Here is a 27,470-nt window from a genome sequence, read left to right on the forward strand (position 1 = left end):
CCGGGAGATGGTAAAAGACAGGGAAGCCTGGCATGCTGCAGTCCATGGGGCACAAAGAGTCAGACATGACTTTGTGACTAAACAACAACATACTGTGTAACAGGAACCAACATAGTGTTGTAGGTCAATTATATTATTTTTTAAAAAATCATAGAAAAAGCTCAGACTTGTGGTTAACAGGGATGGGAGGTGTGAGGGGAGGGAATTGGATGAAGGCAGTCAAAAGTTACAAACTTCCAGTTTTAAGATAAATGCATACTAGGAATGTAATGCACAACACAATAAACAGAATTAACTCTGCCACATGTTGTTAAAAGAGTAATAAATTCTAAGAGTTCTTATCACAAGAAAAATATTTTTTCTGTTTCTGTAACTTTGTACCTATGTGAGATAATGGATGTTCATTAAACTTACTGTGATAATCATCTCATGATGTAACTAAGTCAAATTATAATGCCATATACCTTAAACTTACATAGTGCTGTATGTCAATTGTATCTCAATAAAACCAGAAGAAGAAAACAGTGTAGCCTGTATTTTGAGAAGAAATATAATAAGCCACTAGTTACATACTCATAGGTTATTTTTTTCATATTGACATCAGAATGGCCTTAAGAGCAAGTTCTATTTTTCCCAATGAAATTTAAGTGTTAATGAATACCTTCATCACCTACTTTTTGAAATAATGGAATCAACCTAATAATTTAAAGAAAAATGAACAGATAAAGATTTAGAATTAAATGCTACATTATAAAAGGAACATGTTGCTAGTAAGGCTAAAAATACCTATCATTCACTGAAAACAATATATGCTTGGCACTGTGTTAAGCACATTTCATCCTCATCCTTGTAAGGCAGGTATTTTAACTCCCATTCTACAGTGCAGAAGGGCTTCCCCTGTGGCTCAGCTGGTAAAGAATCTGCCTGCAATGGACCTGGGTTCGATCCCTGTGTTGCAAAGATTCCCTGGAGAAGGAAAGGCTACTCACTCCAGTATCCTGGACTGGAGAATTCCATGGACTGTACAGTCCTTCAGAGACAACAAGGACTAGCTTCCTGTTTTAGCCAGCAGTGGATTTGAGTTTCGTGCCTGGGTGTGTTGAACTTCAAAATTTCTGCCTAACCACTGTGGGACATAAACCACTTCTCAAAGCATTTGCTAAAAAGATCATTGCTTGTGAAGTTTAGCAGCCTGAAAGTTTAGAATTTATGGCCAGTAAACTGAGTTCTGTTCAGTTCAATCGCTCAGTCGTATCCGACTCTTTGCGACCCCATGGACTGTAGCACACCAGGCCTCCCTGTCCATCACCAACTCCTGGAGTTTGCCCATTGAGCTGGTGAGGCCATCCAACCATCTCATCCTCTGTCGTCCCCTTCTCCTGCCTTCAATCTTTCCCAGCATCAGGGTCTTTTCAAATGAGTCAGCTCTTCGCATCAGACCAGCTTATTTAATCAGAACATGTATAAATCCCTAGTTAACCTGCTGTTTTTCTAATAAGGTTTAATTTGTTCTTCATGGAAAATGTCAGGGATCTTAGGTATAGGTATGTTTAGCCATTTAAAGTTTCCTATAAGCAAACTTAAGTGATGACACTCACAGGAACACAACAGAAACAAAGCTTTAAAAAGATGTATCTATGATTCAGAGTTGACAGTATTTTTACCAAATTCAATTCAAGTAAGGACATTACCTTCGAGGAACATTGGGAGGATATGGAATGACAATTAGCTGAGAATTTGGAATGATTGCAGTCCATTCTTGTTTTCGTACAGACTAGAAAAAGAATAAGAAGTAGTACACTTAAAAAACATGGTTATTGTAAATAAGGAAAAAGCTTAAGTATTCTTTGATAAATTGAAATCCTAGGTATGGATTAAGCTAAATTTATACATATAAGCTTCCAAATAGGACTCCTATTTGCAAAAATTTCTTCATTTTTTCAGAGAAGGATTATATTTCTGTCTTATGGATGCATTAATTCAACTAGTATTTATAGAACACTCTTGTAGCAGGCACTGTTCAAAGTGTTAAGTACAAATGCTGCTTTGGAACTAAAATTGAAGTTGAGGTGGAATCTGACATTAATCAAAATAAAAATATTTGGTATGGTAGATGGTGAAAATGATGAGAAAAAGCAGGGAAGAAGAGGGGTAGGAAGTCTTAAGGTATATTTTCAAATTATAATGTTCTGTATGTAAGATAAGTTTATATCAGTCACTACCAGTGAATTTTTAAAATTCTTTAAAGGAAATGAAAATATTTAGATTCAAATATCTGAACAGTAAATATTAAAAACCAGATTACTTGTAAATTTTTACTCACCTTCTCTCCAGATGGACGTGGAATACCAACATAAAGATGATCAAGAAAATTGGCACTTCGACCTAAGCCAAGTACATTATATGGCAGTTGGAGAGCTAAATGTGCCGACTGGCTAAGTTGTCCAGCTAAATTTATTTTTAAAAAAGAAAAAAGAACAATACATCTTTGGAGACACTGTTCTTATCAAACATTAAAATTATAAAATGTTAAAAATGTATGTTTCTATAACTTACCTTTACATAAGGATAAAAATGTGAAGTGAAATGCCTGGTTCATAATAAATATTAATAATTCACTTTTTAAAGATAACAGCTTTTTTTTTAACTTTTTTTAAATTTTATTTTATTTTTTTTAATTTTTAGTTTTTTATTTTTTAAATTTTAAAATCTTTAATTCTTACATGCATTCCCAAACATGAACCCCCCTCCCACCTCCCTCCCCAGAACATCTTTCTGGGTCATCCCCATGCACCAGCCCCAAGCATGCTGCATCCTGCGTCAGACATAGACTGGCGATTCAATTCACATGATAGTATACATGTTAGAATGTCATTCTCCCAAATCATCCCACCCTCTCCCTCTCCCTCTGAGTCACCGAGGAAACCAGAATTGAAAGAGACACATGTACCCCAATGTTCATCGCAGCACTGTTTATAATAGCCAGGACATGGAAACAACCTAGATGTCCATCAGCAGATGAATGGATAAGAAAGCTGTGGTACATATACACAATGGAGTATTACTCAGCCGTTAAAAAGAATTCATTTGAATCAGTTCTGATGAGATGGATGAAACTGGAGCCGATTATACAGAGTGAAGTAAGCCAGAAAGAAAAACACCAATACAGTATACTAACACATATATATGGAATTTAGGAAGATGGCAATGACGACCCTGTATGCAAGACAGGGAAAGAGACACAGATGTGTATAACGGACTTTAAAAAAAAAAAAAAAAGATAACAGCTTTATTGAGAAATAATTCATGCTTCATAAACATCACCTATTTCAAGTATAAGTTGAGTGATTCTGAGTATCTTCAAATTTTATAACAGTTTCATCACCCAAAAATATGCCATACCCATTAGCAGTTATTTTTATTTCTAACCCCTGCCCTCCCAGATGCAGGTAACCATTAATCTACGTTTTTTTACATCAATAGATTTGCCTGTCCGGGAGAGTCATATAAATGCAATCATGTAGTGTGTGCTCTTGATGAATGATGCTGCTGTGAACTTTCACATACAAGCTTTTGTGTCAACTTCTCTTTTCCAAAATGGCTGTATCATTCCACAGTTCCAAGAATAATTATGAGGGGTCCAATTTTTCCATATTCTTATCAACACTTTCTCTATCTTTTGGTCACAGCCATTCTAGTGGTTATGAAGTGGTATATCATTGTGGCTTTCATTTGCGTTTACCTAATAACTAATGTTGTTTTCTTTTCATGTGCTTATTGGCCATTTTTGTAGCTTCCTTTTTAGGTCTCAAAGTTTGTAGTTGTCGCTTCTTTTATTCTTGATTTTAGTAATTTGAGTCTTCTCTTTTTCTTGAACAGTCTAGCTAAAGGTATATCTATTTTGCTACTCTAAAAAACCCAACTTTTGGTTCAGCCGGGTTTTCTCTGATTTTCTATCCCCTACATATTTTCTCTCATTATATCCTGTTTTCTGTTTCCTTTAGGCTTAATTTGCTGTTTTTTTATAGTTTCTTGAACTAGATGGTTAGGTTATTGATTTCAGGCTGTTCTGGCTATAACAAATTTCCCTCTAAGAACTGCTTTAGCTGCATCCCATTTATTTTGGTATGTTGTGTTTTTTTTTTTTTCATTCACCTAATTTCTAGTATCTATTGTGATTTCTTCTTTGACCCACTGGGTTTTTAGGAGTGGGTTGTTTTATTTCCAGATTTATATTTTAAATGGGTTATATTTAATGGGTCTTTGCTGTGCATGGGCTTTCTCTAGTTTCAGTGAGAGGGGGCAAGTCTGCAACTAGAGAAACTCAACTCTCCTTTGGTTACTCTTTGCATGGTACAATTTATCTCATTTTTTAAAACTTTCAACTTTTTATATCTGTAAAGTGTTTCTCTTGCAGGTAGCACCTAGTTGAGTCATATTTTAATATACATTCTGCTGATCTCTGCCTTTTGATACGAGTATTTATTCCATTTACATTCAATGTAATTACTGATAAGGCAGGACTTTTGCCTGCTATTTGCTATTGGTTTTCTGTATGTCTTTTTAATTTTTCTATTTCTCTATTGCTGCTTTCTTTTAATTGTTTTCTATTACAGCATTTTAATTCTGTAGTTTCTTTTATTATATATTTTCTGAGTTATTCTCTTAGTGGTTACCCTGGGAACTGCAACTAGCATATTAACTTAACAAAATAACTTAATACCTAGCACATAACAACAACTTTGCTCCAAAGTTCCCACCCTTTTGTGTTACTGTTATTATACAAATTATGTTTTTATATATTCAGCCCATCAACACAAATCTATAATTACTTTATGCAGTTGTTTTGTAAATCACTTAGGAAATAAGAGGTACTATTTAACAGAAATACATAAACCATATTTCATACTTCTCTATAGTCTTACAGGTGCTTTTTACTTATTTGTGTGGATTCAAGTTACTGTCTAGTTGTCCTCTCATTCACGCTTAAGGGCTCCCTTTAGTATTTTTGAAGAGTGGTCTGTTAGTGATGAATTCTATTTTAATCTCTGTTCAGTTCAGTTCAGTCGCTCAGTTGTGTCCGACTCTTTGTGACACCATGAATTGCAGCACGCCAGGCCTCCCTGTCCATCACCAACTCCTGGAGTTCACTCAAACTCATGTCCATCGAGTTGGTGATGCCATCCAGCCATCTCATCCTCTGTCATCCCCTTCTCCTCCTGCCCCCAATCCCTCCCAGCATCAGAGTCTTTTCCAATGAGTCAACTCTTCGCATGAAGTACTGGAGTTTCAGCTTTAGCATCAGTCCTTCCAAAGGACACCCAGGACCGATCTCCTTTAGAATGGACTGGTTGGATCTCCTTGCAGTCCAAGGGACTCTCAAGAGTCTTCTTCAACACCACAGTTCAAAAGCATCAATTCTTCGGCACTCAGCTCTCTTCACAGTCCAACTTTCACATTCATACATGACCACTGGAAAAACCATAGCCTTGACTAGATGGACCTTTGTTGGCAAAGTAATGTCTCTGCTTTTGAATATGCTATCTAGGTTGGTCATAACTTTCCTTTGAAGGATAGCTTTGGCACATATATGGGGTTGGTCAAAAAGTTCATTTGTGTTTCTCTGCTTTTATGGAAAAACCCAAATGAATTTTTTGGCCAATCCAACAGAATTCTTGATTGACAGTTTGTTCTTTTTCCTTTCAGGACTTTGAATGTATCATCCCCTTCTGCCTTCTGTGGTTTCTGATGAGAAGTCAGCTGTTAATCTTGTGGAGGCTCCCTCACATGTAACTAACTGCATCCTTCTTGCTGCTATGAAGTCTCTTTTTGTCTCTATTTTTGAAACTTTATGTGTCTCAGTGCTGACTCTTTTGAGTTACTTTTAGTTTGCTAAGATTCTCATATGTGCAGATTAGTGTTTTTCATCATATTTGGATGGTTTTAATCATTACTTCTTCAGATATTTATTCTGTGCCTTTCTCTATTTTGGGCTTCCCTGGTGGCTCAGATGGTAAAGAATCTGCCTGCAATGCAGGAGACCTGGGTTTGATTCCTGGGGAGGGAAGATCCCCTGGAGAAGGGCATGGCAACCCCCTCCAGTATTCTTGTCTGGGAAATCCCACGGACAGAGGAGCCTGGTGGGTTACAGCTCATGGGGTTGCAAAGAGTTGGACACATCTGAGTGACTACCACTTTCACTTTTCTCTCTTTTTCTTTTAAGACTCGTTTATGCATACATTGGTATGTTTGATGGTGGTTTCACAGGTTCTGAGGTTTTTTTTTTTCTTTCTCTAAACTTGCTGCTGCTAAGTTGCTTCAGTCATGTCCGACTCTGTGCAACCCCATAGACAGCAGCCAACCAGGCTCCGCTGTCCCTGGGATTCTCCAAGCAAGAACAAGCGACCCCATGGACTGCAGCCTACCAGGCTCCTCTGTCCATGGGATTTTCCAGGCAAGAGTACTGGAGTGGGGTGCCACTGCCTTCTCCTCCTTCTCTAAACTTGCAATTAACCTATATTCAGGATTGCTAAAAAAATGTTTGCTTCTTGGACGGAAAGCTGTGACAAACCTAACTAGCGTATTAAAAAGCAGACATATCACTTTGCATATAGTGATGCATACAGACAAAGGTGCATATAGTCAAAGCTATGATTTTTCTAGTAGCCATGTACAGATATGAGAGTTGGACCATAAACAAGGCTGAATGCTGAAGAATTGATGCTTTTGAATTGTGGTGCTGGAGATGACTCTTGAGAGTCCTTGGACTGCAAGGAGATGAAACCAGTGAACTGAATATTCACTGGAAGGACTGTTGCTGAAGCTCAAGTTCCAATACTTTGGTCACTTGATGCAAAGAGCTGATTCATTGGAAAAGATCCTGATGCTGGGAAAGATTGAGGGCCGGAGGAGAAGGGAATGACAAAGGATAAGATGGTTGGATGGCATCACCAACTCAATGGACTTGAGTTTGAGCAAATTCTGGGAGGTAGTGAAGGATACGTAAGCCTGGTGTGTTGCAGTCCACGAGGTCACAAACAGTTGGACACAACTTAGCGACTGAACAATTCTTTTTCCAGCTCAAATCTGTTGAGTACTCTACAGAAAATTTTGATTCAGTTATTGTACTTTTCAACTCTAGAGTTTCTATTTGATTTTTAAAAATGATCTTTACTTCTTATTTGTATCTTCTTTTAGTGAGACACAGTTGTCACGCTTACTTTAGGTTTTTTAATCCTAGTTTCCTTTAGGTCTTTGAACATGTTTATAATAGCCAATTTACAGGTTCTTTTAACTTAAGTCTAACATCACTGTGCACATTTTCTGTTTGCTTTTTTTAAATGTGTGTTTTTATAAGATAGCTTTCGCTTTCATTTCTTGCCTGAGCAGTGCCTCAAGGTAGCATAATCAAGCTATGTATTTGAATGAAGTAGTTTCCCTTCTAGGCATGTTTTTAGATGTCCAAGAAGATGTTCCAGCACTTCAAAGTTGCCTATAGTTGCCTATGGTTGTCGAGTGCCTTGGGACTTCCTTATATGTTTTGGCTTTTGTTCACGACATCTGGGATTCTGCCAGCACACTATTGTTTTTGGTAATGTCTTGGAGGGATTGGGCTTTTTTTCCCCCTGCTAGGCTGAACTCTGAGTCAAATCAGATAGCCCCAACATTCTGAGAATGGAGATTTCCTAAGGAGTTGATAGCTTAGACAAATACTGATAGTGTTATAGGGATGAGAATTTTAATGGGGCTCCAAAGGTCAGTCATCCACTGACTTTGAGGCTGCTAGCTACTTATGGCTGCTGCACCATTTAATAGACAGGGGAGGTGGGATGGAGACAGTCCAAGTTAAAATGCCCCAGACCCTGCCGTCTTAAGTATCAGGAGTTCCTCCTGGATAGACAGTGCTTGGAACATTCTGTGGCTTTGGTTAATTTCCAGAGTTCTGAAATAGTTAATATTAGTTATTTAGCCAGCAATTTTGTTTGTTTGCTTATTGGTGGGGGGAGGGGACAGCAGGTTCATGAAGTCCTTACACTGGCATTCCAAAAATCAATCTCTCCTATTATAGCTCACTTTTAAAGACTGTTATTTACTTGCTAGGTATTTTCAACATAATTAAACAAACTATTTAAAGTGACAGGGTTACTTAATGTCTAAATACTATAATATGCTATGGACTCTGCTAAACATCTACTAATGTTACCCAGAAATATGAAATCATTGGAAAATATATATATCTAATTTTTTATAAGAGTTGGACATGACTGAGTGACTTCACTTTCACTTTGATGCATTGGAGAAGGAAATGGCAACCCACTCCAGTGTTCTTGCCTGGAGAGTCCCAGGGACGGGGGAGCCTGGTGGGCCACCGTCTGTGGGATCGCACAGTTGGACACGACTGAAGCGACTTAGCAGCAGTATGTTAGTAAGAGAAAGGTATAATGAAAAGGAACAGTGAATTTAGGATAACTTAATAAAGTTTATGTATGTAAAACTATAAAGCAATAGAGTTAATTGCAAGGGGTATGAAATTACTTTGCCTTGTAGACTTAACTGATTGAATGATAATGCTTAAAAGAGTGCCTCAAATATAGTAAACATGGTTAAAGTAAATGTTAAATATATACATATTTCATTATACTTAGCAAAGACTGAGTTAATAGACATCAAAGTAGACTTATAAACCATTTCTCTATAACTACCTCACTGAAAAGAACCAAAAAAAGAAAAATTTATCAATACTGTTAAGAAGATCATAGACCATAAATTCCAAATAAAACTGTATATTTCATAAGAAAACTTAAAAACTATTAAAAAGAATAATGAAAATAAATTATCAAAAAATCTCGAAATGAAGACATATTTTAGCATACTTAAAATTTTATCATACTTTTAATCATGTAATTTTCTGCCTAGGCATGGGCATGAGCAAGTAAACACATTAACACAATTTAGTATTACTGCTCTCCACTCAATGTTATTTCATAAATCTTTTCATGTTATTAAAATTCTTTAAAAATAGCTATGCTGAGAGAAAGATTATTGGAACACTAAAATACCATTAAAAGAAAACCAAAGATAACAGTTAAAAGACAGACATTACACAAGCCTTTAAAAATTATTTTTATAAAAGTGTATCTACACAAATATTATAAGAAACATAACTTCATTGTTTACATAGTATCCTCTTATTCCATAATTTAAAATTAATATTTTACTGTTGGATATTAAGGATTTCTCCTAATATTCATTATTATAAACAATGCTTTAGTGAACACCTCTGCATCCTAATATTTGTCTGCATCCAAATTATTTTCTTACATTCCTATACACGGAATACCAGAGGTTGGAGCATTTATTGGGTCAATCATTTCAACAAATGGTGTTGGGACATGTGGATGAATACATGTAAGGGAAAACCTGATTTCTAAAAATAGATTGTATTGCTTTACACAAACACTAGTTTTTAATGAAAGCACCCTTTTCACTCTATTCTTTTATTGTTTTTTTGAGGTGAAATTCATAAAATGCACACTTAACCATTTTAAAGTATAAAATCATGTGGCCTTTATTCACAATGTTGTATAACCACAGCTCTCATTAATCTCCATACTCATATAAGTAATAGCTCCTTATTGCCTTCTCCCCTGGTATTCTCAAATAGGCTTTCAGTCTCTATGGATTTGTCTCTTCCACATGTGTCATATAAGACATGATTATTTGTGTCTGCCTTTTTTCACTTAAAATAAACTATAGCAATTATCAGTGCTTTGTTCCTTTGTATGGTTGAATAATATTCCTTGTGTGTGTGCACGTGTGTGCAAAGTTGGTTTCAGTTGTGTCCAACTCTTTGCAAACCTATGGACTGTAGCCCACCAGCCTCCTTTGTCCATGGGATTCCCCAGCCAAGAGTACTGGAGTGGCTTGCCATGTTCTCCACCAGGGGATCTTCCCCTCCAGGGGATCTTCCCAACCCAGGGATCAAACCTTTATCTCTAGTATCCTGAATTGGCAGGCAGGTTCTTTTCCACTAGCACCACCTGGGAAGCCTCATATTCCTTGTATATTAATACTTTGCTTATCCATTTATCCATATATAGACATTTGGCTTGACTCCACTTTTTGGCTGAGTAATGCTGCTATGAAAATGGATGTACAGATACCACTTTGAAACCCTGATTTCAGTTTCCTTTGGCTATTTATTACACTAGCAATGAAACTGCTGAATCATATGGTAATTGTTTAATTTTTTAAGAAATTGCCATTTTACATGTTCACTAGCAATGAATGAGAGTTCCTGTATTTTCATCCTCATTGACACTTGTTCTTTTTTCATTAAAGCCATCCTAATGACTGTAAAGTGGTAATTCTGTGGTTTGATTTGCACTTCCTTCATGACCAATGATGTTGAATGTCTTTGCTTGTTGGTCATCTGTATATCTTCTTTGGTTTTAGTTCACTGATTCCTAAGATGTTGATGTTCGCTCTTGCCATTTACTGCTTGACCACATCCAATTTACCTTGACTTGTAGACCTAACATTCCAGGTTCCAATGCAATATTGTTCTTTACAGCATTATACTTTACTTTCACTGCCAGATACATCCACAACTGAGTGTCATTTCTGCTTTGGCTCAGCCTCTTCATTCTTCCTGGAGCTATTTCTCCACCCTTCTCCAGTATTATACTGCACAGCTATCAACTAGGGGAGGGGGGTCTCATCTTCCTGTGTCATGCCTTTCTGCCTTTTCATATTGTTCATGAGGGTTCTTGAGGTAATACTGGAGCGGTTTGACATTTCCCTTATGCAGCAGACCATGTTTTGTGAGAACTCTCCACCATGACTCTCCATCTTGAGTGGCCCTGCATGACATGGCTCATAGCGTCATTGAGTACACACGTCTGTGATCCATGTGATCATTTTGGTTAGTTTTCTGTGATTGTGGTTTTCATTCTGGAGGCTGTGGACTGTAGTTCTTGTTTCTTCTGTCTGCCTTCTGACGAATGAGGATAAGAGGCATGTGCAAGCTTCCTGATGGGGAAAACTGGCTCTTGCTCTGGTGGACCGACTCATTTGAAAAGACTCTGATGCTGGGAAAGATTGAAGGCAGGAGAAGGGGATGAGAGAAGATGAGATGGTTGGATGGCATCATCAACTCAACGGACATGAGTTTGAGTAAACTCTGGAAGTTGGTGATGGACAGGGAGGCCTGGCATGCTGCAGTCCATGGGGTCGCAAAGAGCTGGACACGACTGAGCAACTGAATTGAACTGGTGGACAAGGCCATGCTCAGTAAATCTTTAATCCAATTGCATGCTGGTGGGTGGGGCTGTGCTCCCTCCTTGTTAGTTGTTTGGCCAGAGAAGACCCAGTCCTGGAGTCTACAGGCTCTGCTGTAGGGCTAATGGCGACCTCCAAGGGGACTTATGCCAACATGTGCCTCCCAGGACTGCTGCTGCCAGTGCCCTTGTCCCTGTGGAAAACTACTGGCAGCACATGCCTCTGCAAAAGACCCTCAAACACGCACTAATAGGTCTGTCTCATTCTCCTGTGGGGTCACTGCTCCTTTCTCTTGGGTACTGGTGCACACAAGTTTGGTTTGTGCCCTCAAAGAGTCTCTCTTTCTCCTAGTCCTATGTAAGTTCTGTAAGTAAATCCTGCTGGCCTTCAAAGTCAGATTTCCTGGGGATTCCCAGTCTATTTGCCAGATCCCTATGTTGGGAAGTCTGATGTGGGGCCTTGAACCATTGCAACAGTATGAGAACTTTGGTATTATTGTTCTCCAGTTTGTGGGTCACCCACCCGGTGGGTATGGGATTTGACTTTAATGTGAATGTACCCCCTCCTTCCATCTTGTTGCAGCTTCTCCTTTGTTCTTGGATGTGGGGTATTTTTTATGGTGGGTTTCAACGTCCTCCTGTTGATGGCTGTTCAACAGCTACTTGTGATTTTGTTCTTAAAGGGGAAGATAAGCACATATCCTTCTACTCCACCATTTGGGGCTTTTCCAAGCATTGAGTAGGCTATATCTTTCCCTTTCTCCCTTGCCTTTCATGTTTCTTCTTTTCTTAGCTATCTGTAAAGCCTCCTCAGACAATCACTTGGCCCTCTTGCATTTCTTTTTCTTTGGGTTGGTTTTGGTCAGTGCCTCCTGTACAGTGTACATACCTCCATCCATAGTTCTTCAGTCCCTGTCTACTAGGTCTAATGCCATCAATCTATCCATCACTTCCACTGAAAAATCATAAGAGATTTGATTTAGGTCATACCTGAAGGTGGAGAAGGCAATGGCACCCCACTCCAGTACTCTTGCCTGGAAAATCCCATGGACAGAGGACCCTGGTAGGCTGCAGTCCATGGGGTCGCTGAGGGTTGGACACGATTGAGCGACTTCACTTTCACTTTTCACCTTCGTGCATTGGAGAAGGAAATGGCAACCCACTCCAGTGTTCTTGCCTGGAGAATCCCAGGGACGGGAGCACAGAATCGGACATGACTGAAGTGATTTAGCATAGCATAGCATACCTGAAGGCTGAGTGGTTTTCCCTGCTTTATTCAATTTAAGCCTGAATTTTGCAATAAGGAGCTCATGATCTGAGCCATTGTCCGCTCCAGGTCTTGTTTTTGCTGACTGTATAGAGTTTTTCCATCTTTGGTTGCAAAGAATATAATCAGTCTGATTTCTGTATTGCCCATCTGGTGATGTCCATGTGTAGAATCATCTCTTGAGTTGTTGGAGGAAAAGGGTGTTTGTTACGACGAGTGTGTTCTTCTGGGAAAACTGTTACCCTTTGCCCTACTTAATTTTGAACTCCAAGGCCAAACTTGCCTGTTACTCCAGGTATCTCTTGACTTCCTACATTTACATTGCAATCCCTTATGATGAAAAGGACATCTTTTTTCAGTGTTTGTTCTAGAAGGTGTTATAGGTCTTTATAGAACCAGTCAGTGTCAGTTTCTTTGGCATCAGTGGTTGGGGAACAGACCTGGATTACTGTGATGATGAATGGCAAACTGAGACGATTCTGACATTTTGAGATTGCATCATATCCATTTAATGGTGCCTTGGCTTCAGTTCAGTTCAGTCATTCAGTCATGTCTGACTCTCTGCAACCCCATAAACCACAGCACGCCAGGCCTCCCTGTCCATCACCAACTCCCAGAGTTTACCCAAACTCATGTCCATCAAGTCGGTGATACCATCCAAACATCTCATCCTCTGTCGACCCCTTCTCTTGCCCTCAATCTCTCCCAGCATCAGGGTATTTTCAAATGAGTCAGCTCTTTGCATGAGGTAGCCAAAGTACTGGAGTTTCAGCTTCAACATCAGTCCTTCCAATGAACACCGAGGACTGATCTCCTTTAGGATGGACTGGCTGGATCTTCTTGCAGTCCAAGGGACTCTCAAGAGTCTTCTCCAACACCACAGTTCAGAAGCATCAATTCTTTGGTGCTCAGCTTTCTTTATAGTCCAACTCTCACATCCATACATGACCACTGGAAAAACCATAGCCTTGACTAGACGGACCTTTGTTGACAAAGCAATGGCTCTGCTTTTTAGTATGCTGTCTAGGTTGGTCATAACTATCCTTCCAAGGAGTAAGCGTCTTTTAATTTCATGGCTGCAATCACCATCTGCACTGTTTCTGGAGCACCGCCCCCCCCCCCAAAAAAAAAAGTCAGCCGCTGTTTCCCCATCTATTTGCCACGAAGTGATGGAACCGGATGCCATGATCTTAGGTTTCTGAATGTTGAGCTTTAAGACAACTTTTTCACTCTCCTCTTTCACTTTTATCAAGAGGCTCTTCAGTTGTTCTTTACTTTCTGCCATAAGGGTGGTGTCATCTGCATATCTGAGGTTACTGATATTTCTCCTGGCAATCTTGATTCCAGCTTGTGCTTCTTCAAGCCCAGCGTTTCTCATGATGTACTCTGCATAGAAGTTAAATAAGCACGGTGACAATATACAGCCTTGATGTACACCTTTTCCTATTGGAACCAGTCTGTTTTTCCATGTCCAGTTCTAACTGTTGCTTCCTGACCTGCATACAGGTTTCTCAAGAGGCAGGTCAGGTGGTCTGGTATTCCCATATCTTTCAGAATTTTCCACAGTTGATTGTGATCCACACAGTAAAGGCTTTGGCATAGTCAATAAAGCAGAAATAGATGTTTTTCTGGAACTCTCTTGCTTTTTCGATGACTCAGCGGATGTTGGCAATTAGCTCTCTGGTTTTTCTGCCTTTTCTAAAACCAGCTTGAACATCTGGAAGTTCATAGTTCATGTACTGCTGAAGCATGGCTTGGAGAATTTTGAGCATTGCTTTACTAGTGTGTGAGATGAATCCAATTGTGTGGTAGTCTGAGCATTCTTTGGGATTGGAATGAAAACTGACCTTTTCCAGTCCTGTGGCCACTGCTGAGTTTTCCAAACTTGCTGGCGTATTGAGTGCAGCACTTCCACAGCATCATCTTTCAGGATTTGAAATAGCTCAACTGGAATGCCATCACCTCCACTAGCTTTGTTCATAGTGATGCTTCCTAAGGCCCACTTGCCTTCACATTCTAGGATGTCTGGCTTTAGGTGAGTGATCACACCATCGTGATTATATGGGTCGTGAAGATCATTTTTGTACAGTTCTTCTGTGTATTCTTGCCACCTCTTCTTAATATCTTTTGCTTCGGTTAGGTCCATACAAGTTCTGTCCTTTACTGAGCCCATCTTTGCATGAAATGTTCTGGTATCTCTAATTTCCTTGAGGAGTTCTCCGGTCTTTCCCATTCTTTTTCCTCTATTTCTTTGCACTGATCGCTAAGGAAGGCTTTCATATCTTTCCTTGGTATTCTTTGGAACTCTGCATTCAGATGTGTATCTTTCCTTTTCTCCTTTGCTTTTCACTTCTCTTCTCTTTTTAGCTATTTGTAAGGCCGCCTTAGACAGTCACTAAAAAAAATAAATTTATTTGAATTGGAAGCTAATTACTTTACAATATTGTATTGGTTTTGCCATACATCATCATGAATCTGCCACAGGTGTACACGTGTTCCCGTCCTGAACCTTCCTGCCACCTCCCTCCCTGCACCATCCCTCTGGGTCATCCCAGTGCACCAGCCCCAAGCATCCTGTTGCTTTTTTGCATTTCTTTTTCTTGGAGATGGTCTTGATCCCTGTCTTCTGTACTATGTCATGAACCTCCATCCATAATTCATCAGGCCCTCTAGGGATTTGATTTAGGTCAACCTGAGTTGTCTAGTGGTTTTCTCCACTTTCTTCAATTTAAGTCTGAATTTGGCTATAAGGAGTTCATGAGCTACAGTCAGCTCCTGGTCTTGCTGACTGTATAAAGCTTCTCCATCTTTAGCTGTAAAGAATATAATCAGTCTGACTTCAGTGTTGACCATCTGGTGACGTCCATGTGTAGAGTCTTCTCTTGTGTTGTTGGAAGAAGATGTTTGCTATGATCAGTGCATTCTCTTGGCAAAACTCTGTCTTTGCCCTGCTTCATTCTGTACTCCAAGGCCAAATTTTGCCTGTTATTCCAGGTGTTTCTTGACTTCCTACTTTTGCATTCCAGTCCCCTATAATGAAAAGGACATCTTTTTTGGGTGTTAGTTCTAGATGGTCTTGTAGGTCTTCATAGAACCATTCAACTTCAGCTTCTTCAGTGTTACTGGTCGGGGGATAGACTTGGATTACCATGATGTTGAATGGTTTGCCTTGGAAACGAACGGAGATCATTCTGTCATTTTTGAGATTGCATCCAGGTACTGCATTTCAGTCTCTTTTTGTTGACCATGATGGCTACTCCATTTCTTCTAAGGGATTCCTGCCCACAGTAGTAGATATAATGGTCATCTGAGTTAAATCCACCCATTCCAGTCCATCTTAGTTTGCTGATTCCTAGAATGTTGATGTTCACTCTTGCCATTTCCTGTTTGACCACTTCAAATTTGCCTTGATTCATGGACGTAACATTCCAGGTTCCTATGCAATATTGTTCTTAACAGCATCGGATCTTGCTTCTATCACCAGTCACATCCACACTGGGTATTGTTTTTGCTTTGACCCCATCCCTTCATTCTTTCTGGAGTTATTTCTCCACTGATCTTCAGTAGCATATTGGGCACCTACCGACCTGGGGAGTTCATCTTTCAGTGTCCTATCTTTTTGCATTTTCATATTGTTCATGGGGTTCTCAAGGCAAGAATACTGAAGTGTTTTGCCATGCCCTTCTCCAGTGTACCACATTCTGTCAGACCTCTCCACCTTGACCTGTCTGTCTTGGGTGGCCCCACATGGCATGGCTTAGTTTCACTGAGTTAGACAAGGCTGTGGTCTGTGTGATCAGACTGGCTAGTTGTCCATGACTGTGGTTTTTAAGTCTGTCTGCCCTCTGAGTCCCTCTCTCAGCGCCTACTGTCTTACCTGGGTTTTTACCTGCCTTGGCATCATATCCACTTAATGGTGCATCATATCCATTTAATGGTGCCTTGGCACCATTGTTGTCAAAGTTAATTGTCCACAGATATTTGCATTTATTTTGGATTCTCAATTGTGTTCCAGTGGTCTCTATGTCTACCTTTATGCCAGCACCACACAGTTGATTAAGTTTTAAACTTGGGGAGTATAAGCTCCTCTTCTTTGTTTTTCTTTCTCAATATTGTTTTGACTTTTCAGGGCCCTTTGCTATTTTTTATGAGTTTGAACTTTGCCTTTTCCATTTCTGCAAAAATGAGCACTGGAATTTTGACAAGGATTGCACTGGATATATAGAGCACTTTGGTGAATACGACTATCTTAACATTATTAAGTGTTTTAATCCATGAACATGGGATGTCTTTCCATTTATTAGGTCTTATTTAATTTCTTTCAGCAATGTTTTATAGTTTTCAGTGTATAAGTCTTTCACTTCCTTGGTTAAATTTATCCCTATTTATTCTTCTGGAGTTGCTGTAAATTGAACAATTTAAAAAGATTTCTGTTTTGAATTGCTCACTGGTATATAGAATCACAGCTAATTTAGGGATGTTGACCTTTTACTCCACAACTTTGCAGAATACATCTGTTAGCTCTGGAGGTTTTTCTTGTGTGTGATTCTAAGAGGTTTTCTATACAGAATCATAGTATCTGCAAAAAGTGAAAAAAGTTTCACTTTTTGTTATCTAATTTGGATGCTTTTATTTTCTTTTTCTCACCTAATTTCTCTATCCAGGAATTCCAGTCAAAGTTGAATAGCAGTAGTGAAGGTGGCCATCCTTGTCTTATTCTTAACCTTAGGGGGAATATTTTCCATTTTTTACCAATGAGGATGATGTCAGCTGTGGGTTTTTCATAAATCACCTTTATATTTATGAAAGATAAGAAAGTTCTCATCTACTCCAAGTTTTTTGTTTCTTATTTTTCTTAAATCAAGAAAAGGTACTGAATTTTGTTAAATGGTTTTCCTATGAAAACACATGAGAGGATCATTTGTTCTTTTCCCTCAGTTCTATAACTGGGATGGATTAACTTATTTTTCTTATGTGAACAACCTTTGCATTCCTGGGACAAACTGATCAGTTTATTATAATGTCCTGTTAGACTTGGCTTGTAAGCATTTTGCTGAAGATTTTTACATCAATATTCATGCACAATACTGGTCTGTAGTTTTTGTTTTATTGTGACATCTTTATTTGGCTTAGTATGTATGTAATACCAGCCTCACAGAATGTGTTAGGAAATGTTCCCTCCTTTTCTAGTTCTTAGAAGAGTGTGGGTGGGATTCATGCTAACTTTTCTTTTAATGGTTTGAAGAATTCAACAGTAAGCCATCTGATCCTTGATTTTTCTGTTTGGAGGCTTTTGATGACTGATCCAGTTTATTTACTGGTTTTAGGTCTGTTGAGATTTTCTATTTCTTTCTGCATCAATATAGGCATCAGTTCAGTTCAGTTGCTCAGTCGTGTCTGACTCTTTGCAACTCCATGTACTGCAGCACTCCAGGCCTCCCTGTCCATCACCAGCTCCCAGAGCTTACTCAAACTCATGTCCATCCATTGTGTCAGTGATACCATCTAACCATCTCATCGTCTGTCCTCTCCTCCTCCTGCCTTCAATCTTTCCCAGCATCAGGGTCTTTTCAAGTGAGTCCGTTCTTCACATCAGGTGGCCAAAGTATTGGAGTTTCAGCTTCAGCATCAGTCCTTCCAATGAGTGTCTGTTAATTTTTTTCCCCACTTCATCTAAATTAATTTGTTGATGTATTAATTTGTTAATGGTTTCACTTATAATCCTTTCATTTTTTGCAAGGTTGGTAGTAATGTCCCCTTGTTCATTTGTGTCTTTTTTTCTTCTTATGCCTAGCTAAAGGAGTGTCAACTTTGTTGGTTTTCCAAAAAACGAACTTTTGATTTCTGTGATTCTTTTTACTGTTTTTCACTTTATTTCATTTATCTGTGCTTGAATCTTTATTGTTTCCTTCCTTTTACTAGCTCTAGGTTTAGTTTGCTCTTCTTTTTCAAGTTCCTTAAGGTCTAAAGTTAGGTTGTTGACTTGGTGTTTTTGTTTTTAACACAGTTCTACTGCCATAAAATTCTGAGTACTTACTGCTTTTGCAGCATCCCGTAAGTTCTGGTATGCTACATTTGTTTTCATTCTTCTCCAAATATTTTCTAATTTCACTAATATATAGTCTCATCTGCCATGAGTGAACCATTTATCCAAAGTAATGTAAAATATTATATTAACAATTTTGTGTCCACTTGGCAATGAATCTATATTTAACATCTTTATTTGCACAAAATTGGTTTGAGATTTTCTTTCATGTAAGGAAAGTTGCTGCTAATCGTTGGTGACAATGAATTCCTTGACTGAACTTAGCTCAGAAAGAACCTAAGAGTTTGTGTGGCCAACTTACTTAGGTCAGTCCCTAACACTCCCAAACGTATAACTCCAGCTTAGAATTACAATCCTTGAACTCTAAGTTCTTATATCCAACCTATTATTCCATGTTTTAAGCTCAGTATCTCTTACTTCCATGTTTTAAAAACACTGTGTGTGCATGCTCAGTTATGCCAGATTCTTTGTGACCCTATGGACTATAGCTCTCCAGGCTCCTCTGTCGGTGGGATTTTCCAGGCAGGAATACTGGAATGGGTTGCCATGTCCTCCTCCAGGAGATCTTCCCAACCTTAGGGATAGAACCTGAGTCTCCTGCAGCTCCTGCACTGCAGGCAGACTCTTCACCACTGGTCCATACACAGTCCCCAAACATCCACAGTCCAAACACTTATTTCTACCTCCATGGCTATTACTTGGTCAAAGGCACCATAATTTCTAATCAGAATTTTTAAAAATAGTTTTCTGATCAGTTTCCCTGTGTTAGCTGTTGTTCTTCCTATCCTCTACTGTTTCACTTAGTTCACATTCCCTCATTTAACTCAGATTTCATCTTCTACTCCTTAAATCCCCTTCTTTCATTCTACTCCAAGACATGGGTCTCTTCACTCACTGTTCCATGGAGATTCCAGGAACACCTTAGGGCTTCTGCTCTGGCTTTCTGCTCTACCTGGAATATTCTTTAAAATAACCATGTGTGATTCCCTTATAGTCTTCAAATCTTTGTTCAAATGACATTTTCTCAAAGAAGCCCATTCTGACCACCATACATAAATCTGATGACTCCTCTGTCCTTCTTACCCTGCTTTATTCCCCCCAGAGTAGATATCACCTCTTAACCATTACATAGTATTAAGTAACTTATCATAACTATTTATTTATATGATTTATTGCCTGTTTTCACTTACTAGAATGTAATCTCTCTACGAGGGTCATGAAATTGGTCTGTTTTATTAACCTACCTAAAGAGTCTAGAATTGGTCTAACATATGTTAGGCACTCAGTACATATTTGTTCAATGAATGAAGGAATCAATGAAAGAACTTTTACCCTCCACATGTGTCAGACCTGAGATCTGTAAAATATTGATTCAAAAATACTGTATCAATTTATACCACATAGATACCAGTACAGAAAGACAGTCTACTTAAAGGTAAAGTATCAGTTATAAATAAGAATTTTGAACAATTTATAATAATACATAAAAAGCATTTACAGTATCAATTATCTTTATTGTGAGGAAATCAAGAGGTCAAACATTTTGATCAAAACTACATAGTTACTAAATGGTGGAGCTGGGATTTTCACTTTGGCAGCTTAATTCCAAATTCCACACTGTTTATTATTACTTGTGATCCTTTTATTCAGTTGGAAGAAAAGCATTGATATTTGTCTTACTGCTCTATAAAATACTCTATATAATGACAAAATAACACCCCGTCTACCACCAATGCCCATTGTTCATTTCTTTTACTGCTGGATCTCTATATTTGTGGGGTCCTAGGATATGATCTGGAAATATGTAACATTTTTTATGTAGTCATTTCAGTCAACATAGCATTTGTAAATGTTAATCAAATCAGATATCCTAGCCAGAAAAAGTCTAACAATGAAATTATTTATAATCTACTATGATAATATAATCTTTTTTCTGATATTTTAATTTTAAAAGTTTCAAATAACTTATCTGTGAACTTCACAGAAAAGAATCTCTATGTCAGATGTTACATATATATATATTCTAATTATGTGAAATTAATTACAAAATCTAAGGTGAACTTTGTGGCTTAAAAAAACATTTGAGTTGATCTGAGACCCCACTGCCCCAAATTTCTGGACAATTTAAAATACCATAGCTGATATAATAGGATGATTTCCAGTAATATACAGATGACCACTTTTTAAATAATAAATTATCAACAAAGATAGAAGAGCAGTCAAAGAAAACTGATAAAATGTATTAAAACAGTGATGATTTTGAATATTTAAATTCATTGCTGAAGTGTTTAGTCAGTTTTAGGGAGACAGCTAATTCCTATATATAGAACACAGTCATAAGAAAGGCTACTTATTGTCAACAGGCTAAACCTATCTGTGCTTCTTAACATCATATTCTAATGTGACACCAGAATTCAGAAGTGGGGAAAAAAAGAGGACAGCATAGATTTGGAAAGAGAAGCCAAAAAATTTTGACTGAGAATAATAAAAATATTGGTGTTTAATGTTAAAATTCGGCTACAGACACTTAACATTTAAAACATTCACTAAATCATAGCTTGTCTTCTTATTTCTGTCTTAAAATTCATTGATTTAAATTAAATGTATGGCAACTCACACAGAAAGTACAAATGAAGCAGTTTTCTGCTTGATGATAAAATTTTCTACTGGTTTATATGACTAAGACAAAATTTTTTTTTGACTTTTAGAAAACCTAGGTTTAAGTGTAAATGGATTCTCACTAATCATTTACTTATCAAAGCCTGTGATTAATTAGCTTGTTTGTTCTATAGATATTAAGCACCTGCTATATATATCAAGTACTCTGTTGATTGGAGAATCACCTTAATCAATTTGTGATCAAATTATAAATCTAAGACACATGTTAATTTAATATAACTGTAATGGTTGGCTTCATTTCCTTGTAGTCAAAGGGGGGCTCTTGATGGAGAGTAAAGGAATCCACTGACTATCCTTTGGAGTATTCTGACTTGTATCTGAACCCAGCTTCTAGATAACTGACAAAGATAAAGTGATGAAACATGTAGAAGAATATCTTACTAGCCTGGAAATAGCTCCATAAGAACAGGTACTTAGGTCTTTATCAATCACAGTAGAAAAGCTTTTGTATACACACATATACATGAATAGTATGTATATTTTAGAAAACTTAATGAATTTTTGCCTGGCTTTAAAAATTTACGACATTTAGAATTCCACTTGTTTGACTTAGAATGAACAGAATGCTAGATTTCTAATTTATATTCACTCAAAACTTTGATATAGTTCCATGTATTTTGGCATCTAATATTCCTGCTGAAAGCCTAGAAAGTTTATTTTAGTGGTTAAAAAAATTTTTTTTTGAATGAGGCTTGAAACTTCTAGTCCAGTTCTGAGAATATGGAGAAATATACTATGTCGTAAAAAAAAAAAAAAGTAAATTAACATGTGATACAGTATTATTAAAGTATAGATTTTATTCAAATTTCACAAAATTTTATGCTTGAGTCCATTATTTGTTTTCATACCTTATTCAAGATTCCAAATGGTATTTAATTGCATTGAGCAGCTTCAGCTGCATGCAACAAATTCTGGTAAATTCTCTTTTCATTTTTATTCTGTTACAAATATTTTCTAATTTTCTTTGTTCTGGCTTCTTAGATAAACCCATCATTTAAAAGTGGACATTTAATTTCCAAATACCTGGGTTTAAAAAATGTATCTTTGATATTAATTTCACATTTTGATAAAATGCTTTCTTCTCTGCAATCACCTTCTGTTTTTTTTTTCAGTCTTCTGAGTTTGAGGCTTTCAATGGCTAAGTCAAAGATCTCTTGGTAAATGTCACATTGTACTTGAAAATATGGAGGTTATTTTCAAATATCTTTTGATACTGATTTCTAACATAATTCCACAATGATAACTGGACAGACTCTGTATGATTTCAGTGCCTTTAGACCATCACATTTGGTACCTTGTTTTATGTCCCTGGATACGTTCCAGTGTACCCTAGTTTACAGTCTATGGGAACTTGAATAGAATTTGCATCCCACTGTTGTGTGAAAGCTGTAGAAGTCTTAATTATGTTGAATTGGTTCACGGTGCTTTTCAGGCCTACTGTATCTTTCTACTTTTCGGTATATTCATTCTATTAATTTTTGAGAGTTTGATATTGAAACTCCAACTAAAAACCTTCATTTATCTACCTAAAACATAATTGTAATATATAGTGAAACTATATGTAACTTTGTTCTGTATTTTCCAAATCTCCTGAAAATGTATTATCATACTTCCATTATTTAAAAAATAACATAATAAGAAAATCCCTTCAGGAAGCAGCAGTGCTCTCAGGCCAACACACATTTGTAGGCCAGCTACTCTGGAGCACCCTTTGTTCCTGCCTGCTCACGCACCTTGGCACCATTGTCTGAGACTGCTACAGCCATTCTTGTGTTAGTTACTATGGGACGTCTCTCCTTAAGCTTTAGGAAAACCTTCACTTATTTTTCCTTGAATAACAAGTCTCTGGTCTGTCATGGGAACAGTTCTGCCAATTCAAATGTGACTACAGTATAAACAGTAAAATGATTTAAAGATGAAAAAAAAATAAAAAGAACAGGTGCTTAGGTGTTTCCAATCTAGTAACTTCTTCATTTGTATGCCCCATTCCACAGAGGAGAGTAAAAAAGCTGGCTTAAAACGCAACATTCAAAAGACTAAGATCATAGCATCCGGTCCCATCACTTCATGGCAAATAGATGGGGAAACAATGGAAATAGTGACAGGCTTAAAACTCAAAGACATTACTTTGCCGGAGGTTTTTCAATTAGTCATGTATGGATGTGAGAGTTGGACCATAAATTTAGAAAGCTGAGTGTTGAAGAATTGATGCTTTTGAACTGTGGTGTTGGAGAAGACTCTTGAGAGTTGCTTGGACTGCGAGGAGATCAGACCAGTCAATCCTAAAGGAAATCAGTCCTGAATATTCATTGGAAGGACTAATGCTGAAGCTGAAGCTCCAATACCTTGGCCACCTGATGCGAAGAACTGACTCATTTGAAAAGACCCTGATGCTGTGAAGGATTGACAGCAGGAGGAGAAGGAAATGACAGAGGAAGAGATGGTTGGATGGCATCACCAACTTGACGGACATGAGTTTGAGCAAGCTTTAGGAGTTGGTGATGGACAGGGAAGCCTGGCATGCTGCAGTCCATGGGGTCACAAAGAGTTGGACATGACTGAGCAACTGAACTGAACTGAATGCCCCATTACCAGGGCTCACATAGTAGCTGACACATATCAGGCATCTGGTAAATGTCTGCTTTACCTACCTGAAGGTTTGGTAGTCAATAACAAAATATAATGTGTACAACTGTTTAGTTTTTCTTGAGGTTTAGTAATATGCCATATAAATGATTGCTGCTGAAGACCTCCATTTTGGCTTTGAATTAAAATAACTTTGATACCCGCTTAAAGGTCGGAACTTGAACAAATATCTTCCTTAACACAGGAGACCTGTGATGTAATATGATGGAAAGCACACAGGATTTGAATGCCAAAGATGGTAGTGGACCCTGCTTTGCTTGATTTTTAGAAAGTTCCTTGCCTTCTCTAAGCCTTAATTTATCTGTTTATTCATTCACCTCAACATTTGTTGAATGTACATTGTAGGCCTTTAACAGAGATGAAAAAGCCAAATCTTGACTTGGGGGTGCTTAAAGATATAACAACAGAAAAATATAACTTGAATGTTTCCTCATCTATAAAATTAGAACTACAATACCACTTACTGAACAGGTTTTATGAGGTAATTAAAATAGAACTTTTAATGTATATAGAAGTGCTTTAAAAACTGCAAAGCACTATACTAATGTTACTTGTTATTTTGATTATTCCTCATGTTTTCTGTTTTTTTTCTTAGGCTGAATTTCAACTTGATATTAGTTCCTGAAAAACGCTGTATCACCGGTTTTTCATAGAAGTTTTTGATTTCTCTTTTGGAATAAACGAGGAAGCCTAAAATCCTGATTCAAGCTTTACCTATCAACCTGCTTTCCAATTATAAATTTAGAATGTGAGTATTTTCCTTCCTTTTCTTTTGTTAAACTGATACATAGTTCACATGTACTTTAAAGTTCACCAATTTCAAGCACACAATTCAGTGGCTTTTACTCTAGTTACAAGGTTGTACAACTGTCACCACTAGTTCCAGAACATTTTTATCACTCCTAAAAGGAACCCTGTACCCATTAGCAGTCACTTCCCATTTCTTCTCCAGCCCAGTTCTTGGTATCCCAGACTGCCAGTTCCTTTCTGTTTCTACAGATTTGCCTTTTCTAGACATTTAATGTAAACAGAATCGAAGCCTTTTGTATCTGGTTTCCTTCACTTCAGTTCTTTCACTTGGAATAATGTTTTACAAGGTTCATCCAGGTCACAGCATGTTTCACGTTTTTAATGGGATAATTTTCCATTGTACTGATATGCCACATTTTGTTTATTCAGTTATCAGTTCATGGACATTTGGCTTGTTTATTAGACTTTTTGGCTATTATGAATATGAATGTTATGCTGTGAATATCCATGTAGAAATTTTTGTGTGACATACATTTTAGACTCTCTTGGGAATATAAGTAAGAGTGGAATTAATGGCTCATTAGCTTCTTAAGTAACTGAGTAGTTTGATTTTGATAACTGCTTTCCTAGAACCTAATGTACATAGGCATCTAATGAAGGAATGATAAAAGCCATTGTCAACGCGTGAAAAAAGAATGCAAAGGGAAACAATAAAACATATCCACAGCTCTCATAAAGCTGAACTGCACTGGGTGTTATTGCCTGTGGAGGTCTAATTTAATGGTCTGTGGTCCTTTACAGAGTCGTATAAAGGAGGTAAACCTTCCTGAGATTATGTGCTATTATATTTCAGCTGTCATTCTTTGGATTAAAAAGATAAAACTCTGATTTCCAAAGTGGACAATGTGGTATAAATGAGCTAAATGGGAACAGCTTGACTTGTGCTTTAGTGCATTTTATTTTTCAAGCTGGAGATCTACACCCCTTTGAGAGGCAAACCAACAGGCCACAGAGTTTTGCTATAAACTCTTTTTTTGGTGGTGATGAAAACCAGAAGAGTTTATTCATATTCATAGTTCTGATACAGGGATAAAAGACACATGACTACTTTATAAACCAAAGGTGAGAGGCAGCCATTTTTTAGTTTCAAATTGTAACATAGGTTATTATTTAATGAAATGTGACTTAAAAGTAAATGTTTACTAGAGTAGGTAGATGTCACATGTTGGTCATCTTGCAGAGAGGTAGATGCAATTCTTGGCTATCAATAGACACAAAACCCCAAAATATCTTATAAATTTTCCTTTACTAAAGTCACTTTTTTCACATGTACCTTTTCCCTAGAGGATGTGATTAAAATTGTGAATATCAGTAAGCATGTTCTCTTAAACTCTTAAGTTTTCATTTTCTCCTTCTTCATACTTCTTTCCTTTTACTGTCTATTCAAATGTACTAGTATTTACTGTACTTCCCAAACATACCTTTTTAATAATGTTGATAGGTCCATTTCTGTAATCTTTCATATTTGGCTCTTAAGCAAACAGAATACATTATTTTTAGTGATTATTTGTTATTGTATAACAAGCCAGCTCAAAGGTTAGTGGCTTACAACCCTAACCATTTTATTTCTCATGACTCTGTGGATTGGCTGGACTTACATGGTTGCAGTCAGCTGGCAGGTCAGTTGGAATGCCTGAGTAGGTGTCTCTCTTTACAATCTTTCATTCTTAAGGTGACTAGACTGGGCAGACTTCAGGGCAGCATTCTAAAAAGGTAGGTCTCAAAGTCAAGGCTCTCTTTGTATCATGTTTGCTGATGTCCCCTTGGTTAAGCAGAGTGAATGTGGAACAAGACTATCATAAGTCATTGTGGCCATTAGTGTAGCAATTCATACCTGAATATTCATTAAGACATACTATATTTTGTATTCCTTTTTCACTTTCTTTTTTTGGGGAAGTTTCTATTCACATCTTTGAGCTCACTGATTCTATCCTTGACCATGTCCAAGCTGCTGCTGAGCCGATCAAAGGCATTCTTCATTTCTGTTAATGGTGTTTTTGCTTTCTAGCATTTCAATTTTTTTTTTCATTTGAGCCCTGAGGATATTTATCATATTATCTTAAATTCCTAGGCTTATAATTACAAAATCTGTCATTACTGAGTCTGGGTCTAATGTTTTGTCTATTCAAAGTACAGTTTTTCTTTTTTGCCTTTTAGCATGTCCTGTAATTTTCTGTTGAAAGCTGGAGCTGATGTTTCAAGCAAAAAGAACTAAGATAAACAGGCCTTTAGTTTTTATGTTTACCTGGCTATGAATTGGATTGCATTTACTGGTTACTATAACTGTAGGTGTCAGAGGCTAAAATTTCCTCTCATGTCCTTGTTATTGTTTCTTCTGTTATTTTTGGGTTTCCTTTACCTTGCTCAGGTAATCCCCTGTTGTTATACAGGAACCTGATTGATGTGGTGGTAAGATGTAAAGGGAGGGTAAGTGCTCTCCAGTCCTGTGATTAGGTCTCAGTTTTTAGTGAGTCTATGACCCTGGGCTGTGACTTTCATAAGTGCTTCTCTACCTCCAATCCATCCTCATAGGTGAGGCAGGAGGACTGGAGAGGGCTCGAGCTGGATATCTCATTTCCATCAAGTCAGTCAGGCTCTGGTAAAAACAAAGTCGCTTACATTTTGGTAAAATAATTTCCCTCGAGGGCAGGGCTTTGTTAAGGAGAATAGTAGCTCTGGGAGTATTTGAAAATGTTTATTTTCCCCCTTATTCAGGTTTAAATTGAAGTCAATAGGGAAAACC

At 37.6% G+C, this 27,470-nt stretch overlaps 1 protein-coding gene and 1 long non-coding RNA gene across 2 annotated transcripts in view; one reads left to right on the forward strand and one right to left on the reverse strand.

Moving 5' to 3' along the window:
• The window catches only part of ITFG1 (integrin alpha FG-GAP repeat containing 1), a 298,770-nt gene that overhangs the window by 10,961 nt on the left and 260,339 nt on the right, over positions 1–27,470 (reverse strand). The window contains exons 15-16 of the mRNA XM_069549789.1: positions 2,324–2,448; positions 1,692–1,774 (exon numbers count right to left, since the gene is read on the reverse strand). Of these exons, the coding sequence (XP_069405890.1) occupies positions 1,692–1,774; positions 2,324–2,448 (208 nt within the window). The remainder of the gene's footprint in view (positions 1–1,691; positions 1,775–2,323; positions 2,449–27,470) is intronic.
• LOC138418432 (uncharacterized) overlaps positions 26,318–27,470 on the forward strand; it is a 36,280-nt gene continuing 35,127 nt past the window's right edge. Inside the window, exon 1 of the long non-coding RNA XR_011248558.1 lies at positions 26,318–26,440. This is a non-coding gene — a long non-coding RNA (uncharacterized lncRNA). The remainder of the gene's footprint in view (positions 26,441–27,470) is intronic.

The sequence above is a fragment of the Ovis canadensis genome, chromosome 14, assembly GCF_042477335.2.
Source record: "Ovis canadensis isolate MfBH-ARS-UI-01 breed Bighorn chromosome 14, ARS-UI_OviCan_v2, whole genome shotgun sequence".
Classification (NCBI taxonomy): Eukaryota; Metazoa; Chordata; class Mammalia; order Artiodactyla; family Bovidae; genus Ovis; species Ovis canadensis.